An 18,418-nucleotide genomic window follows, 5' to 3' on the forward strand; every position below is an offset into this window, starting at 1 on the left:
TGGGTCAGCAACGTCTTTTCTATAGAGGCCATTAACCTTAGGCCAGAAAAGTGCAGAGAAAGGAGCACACACCCTGCATGGTTTTCCCTTCTTGAATTCCCTTATAAAAGTACATTTTGGAGAAACAAGAACTTTTAGAACTACCAGGGACTTCAGAGCCGCCAGCTTACTTGGCTTTGGCTGCCAGACTGGTTCACTCCAGGTAGCCCACCAGCTTGCCCTGCCCCGTGGCTGCACCTCTGCTCTGCACCAGACTCCGCCATCATTCCCTTTTGAATTCCCTTGATGATTTCGAGTAGCCAAGGTCAGTGTCTCTCATTGCCAAGTGGAGAGCTGGGTGCCACCACCAGCCATCACGGTCTCCTCATTTCCTCGCCCAGTCTCAGCCTGCACATGGGAGTTTGTCATTTGCTGGAAGCCACTTCATTTGTCCCACTGACAACTCGCCTTCCTCTTTGTTTAAGGGAGCAAAACTCTCCGCTGCGTCAAGCCAAAGCCTTTTTCATCACTTATCTGATGACTGGAGCTATGCAAAGAGCTTCATGCCTAAAATGCACCCTCGTTGAGCTCTGCTTTTGATTTCTTGCCCTCTCCGGTCTTTGTGAATAACCTGCCAGCAGTAGGGGCTTGAATTTACTCGGTGGGAGAAGACCCTTTTTACAGCTAACTGCTTTTCACCTCCCAAAGCCTCCATTCTTGCAGACCCCCTGCCGCACAAGGAAATTTAAAATAAACCCAGATAATTTTATTTTCATCTTTGTGGGTGGGAGAAGGAGGTTGATATATTTTTCTCCCCTTTCTGGTTTTAATTATGATCAAACATTTTAGTTTGATGAAATTTCATGGAGTCCCCAAGCCCACTTGGTCTTTCAAGTCGCAGCCTGGGAGGAAGGCAACGCTTAGCTCCCTTGGTTTAAGCCGCCCGGCGCACATCTCGGAGCGCCTCGCTCATCAGAGATGAAGCTGGGCCATTTTTCAGCTGATTGGCAACTGGTGCAACATTCTGGATCACATTCAGCAATTCGTCCCTTGGGGCTTTTTAAATCCTATTTAGCAATTGAATTATCAGAGGCTATTACTCAGAATCAGTTAAAGACTTTCAAGTTGCCAGGACCTAAATCTAAGCGCAGTACCTGCCACCGCTGAGATGCAGCACTCCTACGGCGCCGTGCCGGAGCCCACGCGGGGACGGTTCCCACTCACCTGCTCTGAGCAAGATGACCTGGTCGTCCAGGGGCAGCTCGGAGAAGTGGGGGATCCTCTTGGCCCACTCCACCAGGGTGAAGAGCTGTTTGTCTGCTGCCTGGCATATGTTCGTCACTGGGTCATTGGGCTGCCAAGAAAAGGAGATCAAAAGGCTCAGAGAAGGCAGAGCAAGAAGAGGAGAGGCTGGAGGAGCAGCTGAAGAGGCTTGCTGCCTCCCTGCTGCAGGACCCCGAAGTCAGGAGCACCCCAGAACCGGACGCTATCACTCACAGGGAAAGGAGATTCTCCACCACATGGTTTTAAAGTTTTTAGCAAGCTCCAAAACAGGAACCAGGGGTGCTGAGACCCAATGTCATCACACTGACTGATGAACCAAGCGAGCTCCAGCCCAGGGAAGGGCAGGCGCCCGCACCCGTGCAGCAGGCATGCTCCCATGCCAGCATCTCCCAGCTCGATAAACCGGCACCAGAGGGGGCGTTACAGAAAAAAAGAGAAAAACCCTTTCCTTTGAAATATTATCCAGTAACAAAAACCATCTGCTCTCAAGGAGGACAGTCAGCCTAAACACTCCAAATCCCTGTTTAAAGGAACTGCTAACAGCTCAAGTGGGCTTGTGATTAGGAACTGGAAGAGCCTGTCTAACCCTCGCTAGTGCAAGTGTGTATGTCGGGTTTACCTCTCCGGACAGGGATGTATAAACCCCTCCGCATATCCCACTGTAATCCCTGCTGATACCTAGCAGCTTTGATTGTACAATTATTTTTCTTCCATGTCCTTAAAAGAGCAGGTTCCAAATCGGAGGAGCAGTGTTTACTTCACCCCTGGATTGCAGGAATGAGTTGCAGGGTGAATTCGGAGGCGCAGCAGACACGGACCCCAGCGTAACCTCCCCCTCGGTCTCAGCAGGACAAGGCCATTCCCCGTCACGAGCTGGCTGCGCTACGGCAAACCCCTCTCCTAGGCTGGGCAGACGAGGACCATGCTGCTAAGTCTCCTGCCCCCGGGAGCCGTGCCCCGGACCCCTGCCCGGTCCCCTCCGCTGTCCCCTGGCAGCAAACACAAACTCAGTGCCTCGGTGGCCAACATCTCCCATTCTCCAGGCTTAAAATAACCAGCATCTGGCAAGCTCAGGGGCACCCGCCTTCGAAGTATTTTCACCTGTTGTGTGCAGAGATGGATGGGAATGGGCTCGCGTTCAGCAGCGCAGCCGAGGAGCAGGGAGCATCGTTACGGGGATTTTCCCTCCTTGCTCTGCCCAGCTCCAGCAGCTCCCCGAGGGGTGCAAGGGCAGGGGAGTCTTGCTCTGAGGGAGCTGGGGCTCTTCCCTGGGGCAGGAGATGTGAACAGAGATTGGGCTTTTCCCTGGGAGAGGGAGATAAGATAGGATTTCCTCTGGACAACAGGAAAACCCTACACTGGGTGTGAGGAGCAGCTTCGCAGGGTTAAGTGTTTTGCTGGAAACATGAGGCACATCGGTGTTCAGAGGCATTTACAGAAGGGACACCCTTGGCCTAGGCTATAGGAACTACCACCAACTTCAAGTCACCCCAGTTTGGTCAGCAAGCTGGAGCAGCCAGGTGGAGAACCCAGGCGCGCCGGTTCCCACGGTGCCGGCTCCCACGGGTGGATGGAGCCCTGCATGCCCCGGAGCGGGACACGACCTACGGGAGACTCCGTGCTCCAGCAGAACCTGACCCACAAAGCGACAAGTGCCTGCACAAGCCCCGCGAAGCAGGTATTTTAGGAAAGCTAGATGATTTTGCCAAAGCTTTTATCAGGGGTTGCTTCTGGGCAGGTTGTCACCATCTCTAGGTCTCGCCCCGATGCAGCAAGCCGGGCTCCGGGTCTCCCAGCCCAGGCTGTATCACCGCTGCTCTGCAAGCAGCTCTGTACCCACCCACCGCTGCTTCCTACAAAGCCTCAGCGAGGGGCCCAGCCTTTAATTACACATCAGATGGCAGTTCCTGGAACCACCACAGTGCTTCCTGGTAGAACTTAATCACCGTAGCTTGAGAGGCAGCTAAAAGTATCATCCCTGCAGGCCAAAAGGGTCCTGCCTGTCTCCAGGAGGGGATCTGCAAAAGCGATGCTAGAAACCCTCCCCGTGCACAGTAAGCAAATCCCCTCCTGCAGTAAATAGCAAGGGCACGGTGCCGGCGTGTGACAGAATGAAAGGACATGCAGGCACCTGATCCTTCTGGAAAACTGGAGCTTCGAGACATCTTCCAGAAAATGGTGACTTGAAACCAGCCACTCAAAGGCCAATTAAGAGCTAGTGGGGATAACACCTCTCAGTTACAAGCTTTGCCTTTCAGTGGCCAGGAGCCCATCCAAGGTGGTGCTTACGCTGCAGGAGCCCAGCTTCGCGGCTGCTGGGGCCACAGGGCAGAGGCAAACCCACCCTGCCCGGGGACAGGTACGACCGGGGCATACGGCCAGCGCCCAGCTCCCGAGGGACAGGGACCACACGGGGTCTTGGGGCTTGCTGGGACCCACAGTGTGGAGGAATCCTGCAGCCATGCTCATTTACAGCTTGTGGGAACCTCCCAAAGGGTTTATCCCCCTTGCCATGGTCAGAAGCCAGACAACCGTCGCAATTAGCAGCTATTTGCAGCAGCTGAAGAGCTGTTATCAGGGGCTCACTGGTGCAATTACTTCAAGTGAGTGTTTTAGTGATGGTCATCAAAACGCTCCTCTTGGCACTCTCCCACCACCCAAGGCAGAAGGAAAGCAGATTCGCAGGGGCAGATCCTGCTCTCAGCTGCTTTCTGCCTGGCTCAGCATCCTTCCCTGTCCTGTCCATGCCACCCACAAGGATCACACCCCACTGTACCCTCCCTTCCCCATCATGGGCTTCAAACCATGAGCGTACCCGATCCTCTCTAGTGTCAATCAAGGTGTCAGGACAGAGGTCCTCTCCCTGGTCCCATACTCAGCCTCACACAGCATGCTTTGTCAGCAATGTGTTTAGATACCAGGCTTGCTGGAAAGGCTCACAGGCTGCAGCCCACCCCTTTACCAGCTCCGAGGACTGCGCTGAAGGCCCACAGTTGGGTCCCACACTGTCCTCGGTGGTAGAAATCAGTGCCAGTGCCAGCCGGGCAAAGCAGAGGGACGTCCCTCAACCAGAGGTGGGATCTCTGCTCTCAAAGCAGCCAGGGGACAATGGCACAAGGTGACAGTCACAGGCAGGAGAGCATCTGGGAGAGGAGGGTGTTAACTCCTACAGCACCCTACCACCTCCGTCCCAGCCTGGCACAACCCGGTGGAAACGTCCTTACAAGCGCTGGAGCTCTCCAGCTCACCGGCAGCGCTCGGTGCAGATGGATTAAGGTGCAGGGGCACAAATAAAAGGACCCAATATACCAGGCTAATAGGAAACAGCCTGTGTTTTACCCCGTGTCTATTAGAGACTGAATTTGTTTGCCTTTCCATCACATGGGCTCTCTGGGGAGGGCTGGGAGGAGGGCAGATCCTCCGTCTTCCCTCGCCTCATCCAGTGGCCTCGTCACTGCGAGTTGCTGATCTCATGCATCTGCTAAACCTGCTACAAATGTCACCTCATCGACAGAAGCCGCTTGACAATAATAGGGCATTTCAACAAGCCTCTTGCTTCTATTTAGATGCAACACACATCCTTGTTCACAGTAATGCGTGTTGAATTATGCAGGAACCAGCTTTCAATTTGCTACAAGAGGCTGAGGAGACATAGTGCCAGACAAAGCCATTTATTTCAGCCCGCTCTCTGGGGTTTGTTTGCAAGTCAGCACAACACTGGCTACAACTCCCCTGAAGTATTTTTAATCCCGACAGCCATCAGAGCCTCTCCAAGCCCCACACTAACCACGGCTGAGCTGCCTCCTCCAAAAAAGCCCCTTGCAGCTTCATGGCGCTGGGACCCTCCAGCTGGAGGGCATCGCTGCCTGCAGGGTCCATCGGGGCTCTCAAATGCAAGGCAGCACCATGGCCCTGTATCTGCTTCTGGAGGGTGTCCCTCAGGAATCGCCTCTGTCCTTAGCAGGAAGCTTTGTGCACTGAAAAGCCTCACTTAGCACGTCAGCCATAAAGCGTCCTTGTGGGTAAAGGCCAAAAGGAGCATCCCATGGAGGCAGGCAAGACTTAAGACTCCTACAAGGAGCAGCTGATCTCTGTGATCTCTTGGCAAGCCCTGCCAGATAAGGTATTCCCTGCTCAATCCTCCAGCTTCATATGAAGAAAGGGATAAAGTATTATTGTAGCAGAAAATAAATACTGCAGAGTTCTTCCACCTCCCAGAAATAGCTGCTGAAAGGAGGGTGTAGCAAGGTGGGTTTTTGTCTCTTCTCCCAGGTAACAAGCAATAAGACAAGAGGAAATGGCCTCAAGTCGCACCAGGGGAGGTTTAGACGGGATATTAGGAAAAACCTCTTCACCAAAAGGGTAGTCAAGCTTTGGAACAGGCTGCCCAGGGAAGTGGTGGAGTCACCATCCCTGGAGGTATTTAAAAGACGTGTAGATGTGGTGCTTAGGGACATGGCTTAGTGGTGGGCTTGGCTGTGCTAGGTTAACGGTTGGACTTGATGATCTTAAAGGTCTTTTCCAAACCACATGACTCTGTGACCCTGTTGATCTCCGCCTCATAGACACCTCGCGCAGAGCAATAGGCAATGCAGAGGGACATTTCAGCCTATGCTCCTGCTCTCCGGGGTTAGCCAGCCCACACGCTCGCAGAGCCCCAGCCGTACCGCTGTGCCACCCTGGAGGGCTGCTAGGCAGCCGGGAGATGCTCCCCGCTCCAGCCGCTCCCCTCCCCAGCAGCAAGCCTGGCAACAGCTAACAGGGGACTGGGGAACGTATCCCCCCCAGCCTTGACGACACCTCGCAGCGGCGATGCCCCCTCCTGCTCACACGCCGTGGGATGGCACGTGCCTGCCAGAAGGCACCGCCGTAAGGCAAATGAGGAATTAAACATGTGCGGCTGACCCCGGCCCCAAAAGCACACACAGTGGCGCGTGGCAATTTTTTTTCCCTCTCCCCCTCGATCTCCTTGCTTTGAGACTTCCCAGTCCCTCAGTATTCCAGGCTCCCCCAGCGTACCCAGAGATGGGGATATTTAGCCCCACTCTGACCCTACTGCTGAATTAGTTGCCTCAATTGCAGTCCTACCTTTTAGAGGCATTCCGCTATTCCCATCACTTTCACGGACCAAGGGCTATTGAGGAATGGGGACTGCATCCTAATGCTGCCTAGACTGGGCAGCACGTACTTTCTCTGCAATAAGGCTCTTTATGAGGGCTTTGCATAGCGCCTGTCCTGGCAACAGCATTTCAGAGGATAGGCTGGCTCTCACATTCGGAGGTAGCTGTTTTGCAGGGTGGCTTTCTCTAAAGAAGGCTACAACCTGTTGATAAGAGAATCTCTTAGGAAAGGGACCAAGACAGTTTCCCTCATCACAGCTTCTCACTCTTTTCCTATTTCCCAGTCAGCTATCTCTTGTTTACACAAGGTCTTGTTAGAGCCTGGATGCTTGAAGCAGGATGCTTTCTGAATGGGAAAGGAACTTGAAAGCAAACTTCTCAGCAAAATTCTCCAGGTTTTCTCTTCTTAGAGCCAAGCAGCTGTATAAGTCACATCTGAAAAGTCACACCCCAGTTTTACAACTCTTATCTCTTTGCACTTCAGCCACACCGCTCTGTTTATTGGCTTGATTGGACTCTGAGCTCTTCAGAACATGGAGTGTTTTCCTGCCTTTTAGCACTAAGGGCTGTTAACTAAAATAAAACATTCTCTGTGAGCCCTTCTAATTACGCCTTACGGTATCTGTTCTTTCGCTATGGCAATGCGACAGACGAGCACCAGTGCCGGTGGTTGTGCAGGGCCAGCGGGGTTTGCTTTCCTCACGCTTTCATCTAAGCTCACACACGGCATCTACAGCAGAGCTAAGAAAGCTGCATTTCTGAGCTCTACTTATTTCTTTTCCCATAAGATAACCCTCCCTGACCTAGGCTCGCTGCTGTACTCGTGCTAGGTCAACCCCGAAGCCCCACAAGCTATCCCTCCTGCCCGTGTGCCCGGGATGGGGCCAAGGGGAGGGGTCCTTACCGAGCTCGGTGTCAAGCCCATATTTGCTTCAATGTACGTCTCTGTCTTTGGCTCCACTGCGAGTTCAGCTTCCAAGATCTTTTCCACGGGCATGTCCTCGTTAGCGCTACTTGTTGACTCTACCTCGTTCTCGTTGCGGTCCTTCCCCCGCTGCCTCTCCTCCTGGACGGCTGGAAGTGGACAGAGAAGGGACAGTGTCAGCCTAGGGCTCCTGGCCATGGTGTCACTGGCTGAGCTGGGACCCCAAAGCTCCACGGAGCTACAGGCATTACTTAGCCATGAAAACCTAAAGCATCCTCAGTCCTTGTGACCTGTAGGAGCACAGAGACATCTGATGTCTTGTTCTCCCACCCGACCTTTCCACCAGTGTGGTCAGTGGGTCTCGGGCTTGGATAGTCCAAGGGGGTATGAGGTTTGGGGAAGCCACCGAGCAGCCCTGGCCTGGGAGAGCTGCTCCGTGTGCACTCCCGTGGGAGCGTGGCGAGGGATGCTGCTGCTCAGACCTGGCCTCTGCCGGGAAACTCCCCTTTCTGCAGAGGGAGAAGTCCTGGAAGCAAAAGGGTTAAAGATACATGATGAAAAGCAAAGGAAGCAACACAGCGTGGATGGGGTACTGCTGCAGGAGAAGAAGAAAAAAAGGAGGTGAAATGACAGCGTACAGGAATCCTAAAGAAAAGAGAAATCGGTCAGTTTAAAGCCTAAGTCCAGAGTTCAACCATCTTCTGAGCCTGCTAGTGCTGAATGTCCACGGAGGTCATGTCCTGCATCTAGTTCCCCGGTCCAGCAGTGATGCTAATGGCTGCCGCAAGGCTCCGTGGCAGGACGGTGGTACCGTGGGACCGGAGCTGGGAGTAGGGATCTGCCGTCGGGCGCACTATGCAAACCACCACCCTGTCTTTGTCTCTGGGCAATTTCTAAACAGACAGGAGAGACTTGTCCCAAATCCTGTGTGGCAGGAGTCATCTAGCCAGAAGCATGTCACATGCTGATGAGTTCATGTCTGAGCAGTATATAGATGAAAAACACTTATTAGATGCTCATAACATTATTATTAATGATCTCCCTTTGAAACCAGCACACGTGCTTTCCCTAAACCTGGAAAGTAGCTTTATGCAGACAGTTACACCGGTAACTATCTCCTTCTCAATCACCACGTTACATACCCTGAATGACACACTTCTCCACGCACCGTTGTTTCCCACAGTACGTTTTAGCCCGGTCTGCCTGAGTGCAGCCCAAGCAACAGGAGTTTCCATCACTGGTCCTGAGAGACAAATCCCCGAACTTTCCCAGCTCTTTGCTGAGGACTGAGCGAGGCATGCAGCAATGTAAAAGGCCTGCTATTTATTGACAATTATCCTGACGCTTTACTTCTCTGCTGAATTTGAAGCTGGTTATGTGATGTTAAGAGAAAGCAGCAGGGGCGCAGATATTGTTCTAGGGAAACCAGAACTGTCTGTAACACAACAAGGCTTTTTAGGCAATCAGCGGGACCAGCTCCATGCCAAGTGCAAAAATAAAACCTAGAATATAAAACTTATTTCTTAAAAAACAGGAAATTAAAACACGTGCTGAAAGAGTGCTACGCGGACGCTGATCCCATTAACTCCGCTCCACCCCTGCACGCGAAGGCCTGGGGCTGACTTCCACGGCTCAAACCCCCTGCACCAGCCGCCGGTGCAGCCTTGCTGTTTGCTGCATGTCAACAGCGTTCAGACTCTTTCCATGCGAAAGCTGTTATGCAAAAGGCAAGAGGTTATTTTTTGCAAACTGCTCGTAAGTTTATGGGCTGCAGAGGCTCCCGAGGCCCACGCGATGTTTTCTGCTTGGTCTGCCAGAGCCAGGTAGGGTGCTGCTGTCAGAGCTCAGATTTGTGTCGTGGCTTTTGTCCATCTGGCTCTTGTCTGGCACGGATTCTTCTCTTCACTTTTTCAGGCCAACAAAAATCCTGATTAAATTTCTTCCCCCACCCCTACTCCTGCTTTTTCAATCATCAAAAGGCTAGAAATTTTTGCTTAATGCCAACTCTTCTTCAACAGCACAGATGCACCGAAACTCCTTTGGGCACATTAGAAGAGATAAAACACCCACTAAATAACAGAAAATCCTAAGAGAAAGGCAAACCCTCAACAAATGGGATTTTATAAAATGGCTTAAATACCAACGAACTGATGCACAGTCACAGCAGGTCTCAAGGATAAAGGTGCAAAGCACGGTTCTTCGCTCTGAGATCAACCACACAAGGACAGCCTCCACCGCCGGGGCCGCTCCGCTGGGAAGGCGCGTTAATCTGAAAAACACATCTTCTTGCTCAGCCACCAGTCACTCAGCTGGATGCTGGGATTTGTGGGAAAGCATTGCAGAGGTCTGGGGAGACAGTGGCTACGCAAAGCCTTAAATCTGCAAATCTCAACTTCATCAAAACCAACAGTCACGTTCTTGGGGGTGAAAAATCAGATACACCTGAGGGGTTTACAGGAGGATGAATCTTAGAGGTCATCACGGCAGCATTTGCTAGTGATTAGGTGGAACGCAGCGGATAGACGGAAGAGACAGATGGAAAGAGATTATACACATAAGTAGTTATTCCTATTGATCGGTGCTTTGAGTTGCTACACCAGGAAGCTGGTGCTTCTGCTCGCTGTGGAGCTGGCCAGCAGAAAGCTGCCTCACCCCAGCCTGCTGAGCCCCACGCAAAACCCCCCACGCTCGCCCCTGCCCAGCCGGCAGCAACCACACACCAGGCAGCGCCGACGGCGCATTCGCACCGAGCGCGTCAGGTCCAAAGATAAACCAAGCCGTTGCCAGGGAAAGCATTACCTGCTTTGCTACCCCCGTGTTTCCGGGACCAGACAGCCCTCTCCAAAGCCAGGACAAGCCTGGCATCGCTCCGCAATCCCCCCTGCAGCTTGGATGACCTCCATCCATCCCACACCTCTGGCTCTCCCGGCTGCTGGGAAGCAGCGCCTGTTTCCCAACACTGAGCTCAGAGATGCCGTTATCCTCCCTTCCCACGCAGAAGCAGCTTCATGCACAGGTCTTCACTGAGGTGTGCGTCTGCAGGACGAGGGGACTGTGCTACGTCAAGTCCAGCTGCTGCTTGCTCGCAGGACTCGTTACCGGGTGTTTATGAACCCGACCTGTTCCTCACTTAGAAACGACACAGGACACCTGCCCAACCCTACTTGTTGGATGTAGCTTTCGGGGATGCCTGCGAGGCAGCGACTCCTCTAGATGTTGACTCAGTTGTAGATCCTATTTTCTGTCCCTACGGGCAGCTCGAGCAATGAAGTGGGAACAGCCTCATTCTTCATGTGAGCAACAGGTTCGCTCCTGCAACAGCTCTGTGCCTGGCCTTGGGGTACAGTTCTCAGTACACACATGAACTCCCCTCCAACGGTCATCTTACTGTCACCTCGTTCCTCCAGGTATATCCCTCTTCAGGATCCAGAGGTTGAATTCATTTCAGATCTGGTGTCTCCACTTCCCTCGTTTCAGACTCACGCTGAAGCATCACGCAGCTCCAGCGGCGGCAAGCCCAACACATTGTCCTGAAAGGCGCAGGGATTTGTAGACAGCATTCAAGACTCTTGCAATCTGTGGGTTCCAAGACATGGACATCCCTGCGGATGCGGCCATCCTTGCAGCCTGTGCTTCGGAAGCAGAACGGAGAGGACATCCAAAGTGCAAGGAGCAGGCAAGAGTATCTAAGAGCCGCCAGTCATACAGCTTTTGAGCAGAGTCCTCCACGTCTCTGATCTCCGCTGGCATAAGGCCATTGGTAGATGTCTGCAATTTACTGCAATCACTATTTCCCCAGACCTGCTGAGGACCTGACCAGTGCTCTTTCTTCACAGAGATGCTGAGGGACACATCCCCATTTCAGAAAAGAAAGGGGACTGTGTTTCTTCAGATGTAGGAAAAAATAGCCGGTGGGGCAGGGGGAAGGAAAGAAGGAGCAAGGATTCAAGCAAATCAGATTTTTTTTCTTTTCTTTTTTAATCATCCAGTATGGGATGTCTGCGTGCAGGAAAATCTTCAGTAGTGAGGAGACCCCTCACCATAAAGACCTAGGGCCTTAGCTCTGGAGTCCACCTCCCGCTCCCACTAGGGATTAGTCAAATAAACCATGGTAGAGATGACAAAAACATGGTTTTCAAATGGATTTCGTTTGGGAGCTGGGTTTCTTTGTGGCTTTGTTTTTATTTATCTTTTTAAAAAGAGAAATACAAACATGGTAGCTGCATGGCAGCTTGTCTGGTAATACTGAAATGGGAATACCTTGTTCTTCTCAGCTTCCCAGAAGTCTTGTGGGCCGGGATGGATGGTGCTCCATCCCTGTAACACAGTAAAATTTAGAAACAAAGATCATTATATCATTTGGTTCTTGTTGCTTCTGATGGCTTTTTGCTTCCTTTCATAGAAGTTATAAACTTACAGGCTAAAGACAAAAAAATAGCGGGGTTCTGCAACTGGCTCCTCCAACCCAAATTCTCCCTCGCGGTACAATCAATGTATACTTAAGAAAAAATAAATATTCTCAACTCTAGAGAGGCCACAAGATGCTTCTCCCTCCTGTCTCACATGTGATGCTTCGCGGGATTAGCAAGGACAGGACACAGCATGGCAAGGTCAGGTTGGATGGGGCTCCGAGCAACCTGATCGAGTTGAAGATGTCCCTGCTCACGGCAGGGGGGTTGGACTAGATGGCCTTGAAAGGTCCCTTCCAACTCAAAGATTCTATGATTCTGTGAATTCAGGGGAGCTGGTTCTGCTGCTGATTTCTTTCTCTTGCTCATCATTGATGCCCCCCTCCACACTGTGCCCTTCTGCTTAGCTGGGTGGGTAAGGAGACATCCATTCAAGAGGACCTTGGGAAGAGGACTGAACTACCGAGTGCCTGTGGTAACAAGGCACTCGACAGCGTGACCTACAAGGACCTTTCCAAACCTCAGCTGGGCTCTCTTGCTCTTACTGCAATAAGACAGTGATAATGAGGTGAAGGGCTGGCGCGCACATCCCCGCTGCTGCGGGCAGAACCACTGCTCACCCGGAGGAGGGAAGGGCTGGCAAGGGCTCTGCAAGACCAGCGTGACCCTCCCGTCTCCCATCGCACTCAATTGCTGCCTCAGCAGACAGGCTCGTCTGGACAAACTATGGGGCTGGTCGGGGATGGATGTGGGGAAGCCATCGAGAGGAGTCCGTGTCCTTGTCCTTCCACCTGACCGCTCAGGATGCAGGTGTTAGACGAGTTCCAGTCTTAGGACTGTGCTGTTCCCAACGCCGATGATTTTTCATGAGAGGGGTACGCCATTTGATCAACGGTGCGGGTCTCTTCATTTTAAATGCAGGAGGAGAGCCAGACATATGGCTTGCTGCAGCCCAGAAAACACTCTCCTGCGAGGCAAAGCAGTCCCAAGCTGTCGTTACACCAGCCCTGTCTGCCGCACCGTGTTTCAGAGACGAGCTTCCCCGCGCTCTCCTCTGTGTTGATGTCTGTGCCAATGCTTTTGTTTTTCTTCAAGGAGACTGGTATGGTTGAGAGGTTTTCTAGACTAATTTTCTTAACATACGGGAAGCATTTAAAACTTGCAATCCACTTGAGGAGAAAAAAAGACATTGTAGTCAAAGAGCTCTGAGAGACAGCCCCACCTCCTCCAGCTATGTCTCAACCGAGCCAAGGACAGAAGCCTGTGTTTTCCATGGCACCTGATGAAGAGGCTCTCGTGTTGTTCTGCTTGATTCGGCCTGTATTTGCCTAAGGCCAGTTGCTGTCATCTTTCATCTTGAGCTTCCCCAGCCCATCTGCACTTTGCCAGGCCATGGTACAAGAAGATACGGAGCCCCATGTATCAAGACCACGTCTCAGTGACCTCTCTCTCTTTAAGGACCAAAATATCTCGTCCCAGGGACTGCAGATGAGCCTCAGCAGCCTGGGTCCAAGGGCTGATGTGCAAAAATGCCAGCTCCATCCTTGTGCTGGTGTCCACATCAACACTTGCCTTTGCTGGTGGTGCAGCATCTGATGGCTAAATAAGGGGGTTTGAGTCCATTGCAAAGTGAGCAACCAACCTAGCTCAGGTGCCCAAACCAACCAGCGCGGGTGGCTGCGGTTCAGTAATGAACTTCGCAGATGCTGGAGAAGAACAAGCTGCTTGCTGAGGCTCTGGGGAGGACGAGGAGGACACCACTGAGAACCCACTGCGGCGTCCCCAACTCCAGCCAATTCATCGCAAGCCTCATCATGAACGTCGCAAAGCCCCTGCTCTTTGAGATGTGTGAACACCCCAGGGTCCCAATCCCCCAGCAAAAATTCTTTCCTTTTTAAGCTTTTGGCTCGTGGAGAGAAACCTGATGCTGTGATCTGCAGACTAATTGGTTTTAAAAAAAAAAAAAAGACAAGACATCAAGTGCACGCTCTCTTTTTAAAGCCTGGTCACAGATGCAACACGGGTGCATGCAGCCGGGTCCCCCATGCCGTGGCACAGCCACCTGCCACGGGCATCTTCGGTGCGCACCAGCGCTTTCCTGCGGAGGAATGTTAACAAGGGGAGGAAGATGCACAAAGGAGACAGGATTTTCCACCGAGGCAGAGGCATTTCTGAGAGTCCCCCATGGGTAGGAGCATCGCAGTCTTGTTTGTTTGCTGGGAGAGAGCTGGAGGCTACGGCAGCTCCTAATTACCACTTACCCCGCGTTGATACAGATGAACACTTGTTTCTGAGATGAAAACCCATCCTTCCAGGGACAATAGCGTGGATGACTGCCTGGGGATTGTTTCTTTTCAGGGAGGAGGAGGGAGAAGGATAATTCACTCCCACCAAAACTGGACTGAATGGGTTTTTCTCTGGGGCACAGATACAGCGTCTGGAATCCCTGGGCACGGTGAGCCCGGCACCGTGCGGGGCAGGCACCGATGCTCAGCCCGGTTCTCGGGCAGTGCGAAACCCGTGGGCAAATGGCAGATGCACTTTTTGGCCTTGGCTCTCCCATTCTTCTTAGCGAGCTCTGGTCCTCTCCCGCCTTTGTCCCTTTCGCTCCTTGCCATTCCCCGGCAGATGCAGGGATCCACAAAGCAAAGAAGGACAATGATGCTTTCCAGACCGCTCCAACCTGAATGCATTTTGGGGACGTGCCCCTGCATCACCCCCGCACACCACCCTCCTCTTGGAGAGCCCGGAGGCTCTGACGGCCTCCAAGACCCAAACCTGCTCAGCCTCCTCTGAGCCTACAAGTGGGTGGCTGCTTTATTTATGAAGTGCTGGGTGGAGGGTTATTGGGGATTTCCGTTTCGCTAGTGGTGGAATTTATTAGGCTCTGCTGCCTTTTTATGAAGCTACGTCTTAGCTGTGTATCGTCGGCATCTTGAAGCCCTTACGCCTGAGGTACCTGTTTATATCGAAAATGCCGTGATAGCTGAGGAAACTAATTCAGTGTTTCTTCTGCTTTGCTTTCGTGTGCCTCCTTTTTTTCCAAAGATGCAGCTTTCTACTGCTGTAAACAACCTCAAAAGCTGAGATACAAGAAATAAATGGTGCTGTTTTCTCTAACGTTTTCAACTGAATACCGCATTTTTTTAAGATAGATAGGCAAAATACTGCCGTGATGATAAAAAAATGTAACTTCAGTGAAATGGAGCGTTAAAAAGTGGATTGAAACCTTTGCATCCAGTCAGTCCACACGGGGAATGGCTCTGTAGAACAACAACAAAAACCGCTAGCTCACTTCACTTGCAAAAGCCGGACACTGAGAAGTGTAAGCAAACAGCAACGTTGCTAAAGCGATGAGAGAAAATCATAAACCAAAGCCTTTTTCTCAACCTAAGAGTATCCTTGAAAACAAAAAACAAACCCAGCATCATTTAACCAGCTGGTTTAAAGAGCAGCACTTTAAAAGGATATAAGAAACAAGCTCATTAAGCTGAAAGACATTTTCCATTCCAAAATTATTACTAAAAATAACTGTGCTCTTGAACTCTGCCCCTTCACTAGGGCACGGCCACTTGCCTGCTTTTACATGCACGTGGACAGCGGGTTGGAGACCTGAATTCCTGCTCTTCCTCCTCAGACTCCTCTTGCTCCCGTTGGTCCCGCGAGATGCTCCAGGAGCCGGGACGGCTCCAGCGCCGGGGTGTGCAGGGGGGTCGCACAGCCATGGCGGGGGGCTCAGGCACAGCTCGGTGGCTGCTGTGGTAGTGCGGGAGCTGAGCTCCAAGGCGCTCTGAGTCAGAACAGGGGAAACTTCAGTCCCTCTGGACGAAGGGATGTATCTGAGCAGCTCCCTGGAGACATGTGGAGGTCTCCAAGCTGCAGACCGGAGTCGCTCCCTGCCATGCTGCGAGTCAAACCCCTCCTAGCTTAAATCCCTCCGCTCGACGGCAGTGCGAGCAAGAGGGGAAAAAACAACCCACAAACACAGGGGAAGAGGAAGAATTATCTCAGGCTGTGAAGTTTAATGAAGTCTTGAAGTCAGAGATCAGGCATGCAACCGGAGAGAAGATGTCCTGGATGCTCAGAGAGCAGCTCTGGATCATGTCACGGCAGCTGACGGAGGCAAGCTGCAGCCGCGCCGTCCCCGGGCCACCGCCGTTACGGTGTCTGCACCTGGGTTTAGGAACGATCTCGGGGGTCAGTTATGCAGCCTGAGCTACAGCCGCTGGGGGAGGACAGCCTTCTGGTCTCCAGATGGGCTACAAGCTTTCTGCCAGAGATGCACCAACATCCATTTCACCTGGTCGGCATCAAACGCTGCCGTCAGTGCTTCACAGCACGCTCGGGCTGCAGGCTTCAGCTCGGCAAGTGGTAGCCCTGTTAACAACCTGGGCAGCCCAGCAGGTCCTACAGAGACAGTCTGGCTCACGCGAGGAGCCGCTCGTGTCCGGAGGCAGCGCTGGGGGAAGGAGAGGCAGGAGACAGAGCGGGGCCGGGCTGCGCCGGTTCCCAACGTCTGCTCCCTGTGAGCTGACCAAGGGCGGCCGGCGGGAGCATGAGAAAGGGCTCCTCGCTGGTATTTCCTGCTCGCTGTGCGATCCGGCGACGCTGCCAGCAATGGTGGGGCCGGGACCTCGTTACACGAGATAGCGACGCGCTGCAACGCGAGGCCGTGGAGTTTGCAGTCGGCGATGACCCCCTTCGCCTCTGAAGTTAACCCCAGCTAATGGCATCGCACGCAAGACGCCTTTATCCCAAGACCCTTGGTGTTTACTCCCACCTCTTCACAAGACCTCTGCTCCCCTAACTCAAAGGCAGTTTCCACTTTTTTTCCTTTAAAATACAAGGCTGCTGATACACAGACACCTTGGACCCTAACGAGTAACAGATCAAGCAGAGCGAGTTATGCTTCTGGATGCAAACAGCCACCCCCTCAATAATAATCCCTGCATTAGTCAAGATCCCTGACGGTAATCTTAATTTTGTTGACTCTCCGGTATTTAGTGGGAGACAGAGTACAAAACCCAAAACCTCACACAGCTGGCAGTAATCCATGGGGGGAAAATGCTCCCGGTTACTTATTTATTATAGCTGCAACACCTCAGAGTCCACGAGGCTCGTTCACCGTGAACTCAGCGTCAGGATCTATCTTAAATGTTTTTAACAGGGAGCAGCAAGAAGAGATGCACACCGGAAGGAACCTTCTGCTTCTGCAGGCTTTCGCCCCTTCGAGCCAAGATCCCCCAGACCTGATTGCAAAAGCAAAGCCTCGTAGCCCTGAAGCGATCGCCGGTCCTTCCGGCAGCACCCCACGGCCACCCCCTGCCTCTCACCTCCGCGGGTTCGCTGCCTCGCCTGCCCTGGCCAGGCTCCTTCCCGGAGCATGTGGTCAAGAAGGTCCATCCCTCTGGGTCTGTCCGGGTCTGCTCTTGGCACGTTCACATGGGGACCCTCCAGCTGTTGGGATCAAACACTTCCAGAGCTCCATCAGCTGCTCAAGAGGTCCCGTTGATTTTAATCCTTTGAGACAACTTCTTAGCTATGTAAGAGACCCTTTGCTTTTACCCTTCTGGCACAGGTTCTTGGGTACGAACGTGGTCCTCACCCCTCTTCTTCCCAGCATCACTCTGCCGGTCGCAGCACTGCTCAGCACCACGCAGGATGCCTTTAACAGTTATTCTCTCACCAGAGCTATAGTACTTAGTTTACAGGGTTTTACTGTATTTCCATGACATACAAATACCTTTGGGCTACAGGAGAGATACTTCCCCAGACGGAATCTGCTATGCCTTTATGTAGCTACAAATTAGGTCTCCAGAGCAAGGTATTTTTTAGGGAAATGAGGCCCATTACCCTGGCTCTGTAACTTAAAAGACGCAATGGTTTATGCTAGAGGATAAAACGCCAGCTATATGTTGTGAATATTTAGGCAAAAGGAATCAGCAATGCAGGATTTAGCCCAAAACTGTTCCCCAAAACAGAGTTGATGGGGAGGCAGCGGGACTGGTTTAAGGACAAGGACAAGGCTCCTGGCTGGCAAAGTGGGTGGGCGGCAGCAGTGATCTGGGATGGATGCAATGGGAAGGAGACCTTTTTTTGACAGATAAGGTGGCTATCACACGTGAAACCAAAGAACTGCTCAAAACCAAAGCTTAGTGAGATCCAACTTCTCACTTTCAGGTCTAGGACAACATCAGGACATCTCCAAACCTGCCAGCAGACACTGAATTTTTAGGTTTATAACAAGAGTGAGCATTTTGCAGGGACCAGGGGAGTTACTCCAGCTTTCCTTACCTGGGGATTACACCCCAAACATCTACTGACTGCCAATGCACCAGCTTTCTGCCCTTCTCCAAGGCTGTCCTCGTGCAGTGCCGGCATCAGAAGATCAGCCAGCACCGCCTGAGTGTGCTTCTAGGGTTACACTTCATCTGTCACACTTTTAAATAATTGCCTGATCGTTATGAATTCATTCGGTATTCACTGTGATAATGTTAATCAAGATGAATTAATAGAGTCCTCATACTGTACGCACTCCCTGGGGAATTCCACCACCATTTAGAAATTAATTAATGGACCTATAATTTTAGTGGTGCTGCCCATGCAATCACGGTTAACGGTGGGCATGAAGCAGGTACCCAGTCACAGGATGTCAGTGCAGGCTACAGAGTTAAAGCATTACTGCTGGTGTTCCTTTCCCT

General features: G+C 52.1%; 1 protein-coding gene across 1 annotated transcript in view; it reads right to left on the minus strand.

The window, feature by feature from the left end:
- The window catches only part of LOC104619621 (retinoic acid receptor RXR-alpha), a gene marked incomplete at its 5' end in the record, with an annotated part of 27,562 nt that overhangs the window by 6,570 nt on the left and 2,574 nt on the right, over positions 1–18,418 (minus strand). Inside the window, 2 exons of the mRNA XM_010285560.1 lie at positions 1,204–1,333; positions 7,288–7,457. Of these exons, the coding sequence (XP_010283862.1) occupies positions 1,204–1,333; positions 7,288–7,457 (300 nt within the window). The remainder of the gene's footprint in view (positions 1–1,203; positions 1,334–7,287; positions 7,458–18,418) is intronic.

Source organism: Phaethon lepturus, unplaced genomic scaffold, assembly GCF_000687285.1.
Source record: "Phaethon lepturus isolate BGI_N335 unplaced genomic scaffold, ASM68728v1 scaffold30484, whole genome shotgun sequence".
NCBI classification, from domain to species: Eukaryota; Metazoa; Chordata; class Aves; order Phaethontiformes; family Phaethontidae; genus Phaethon; species Phaethon lepturus.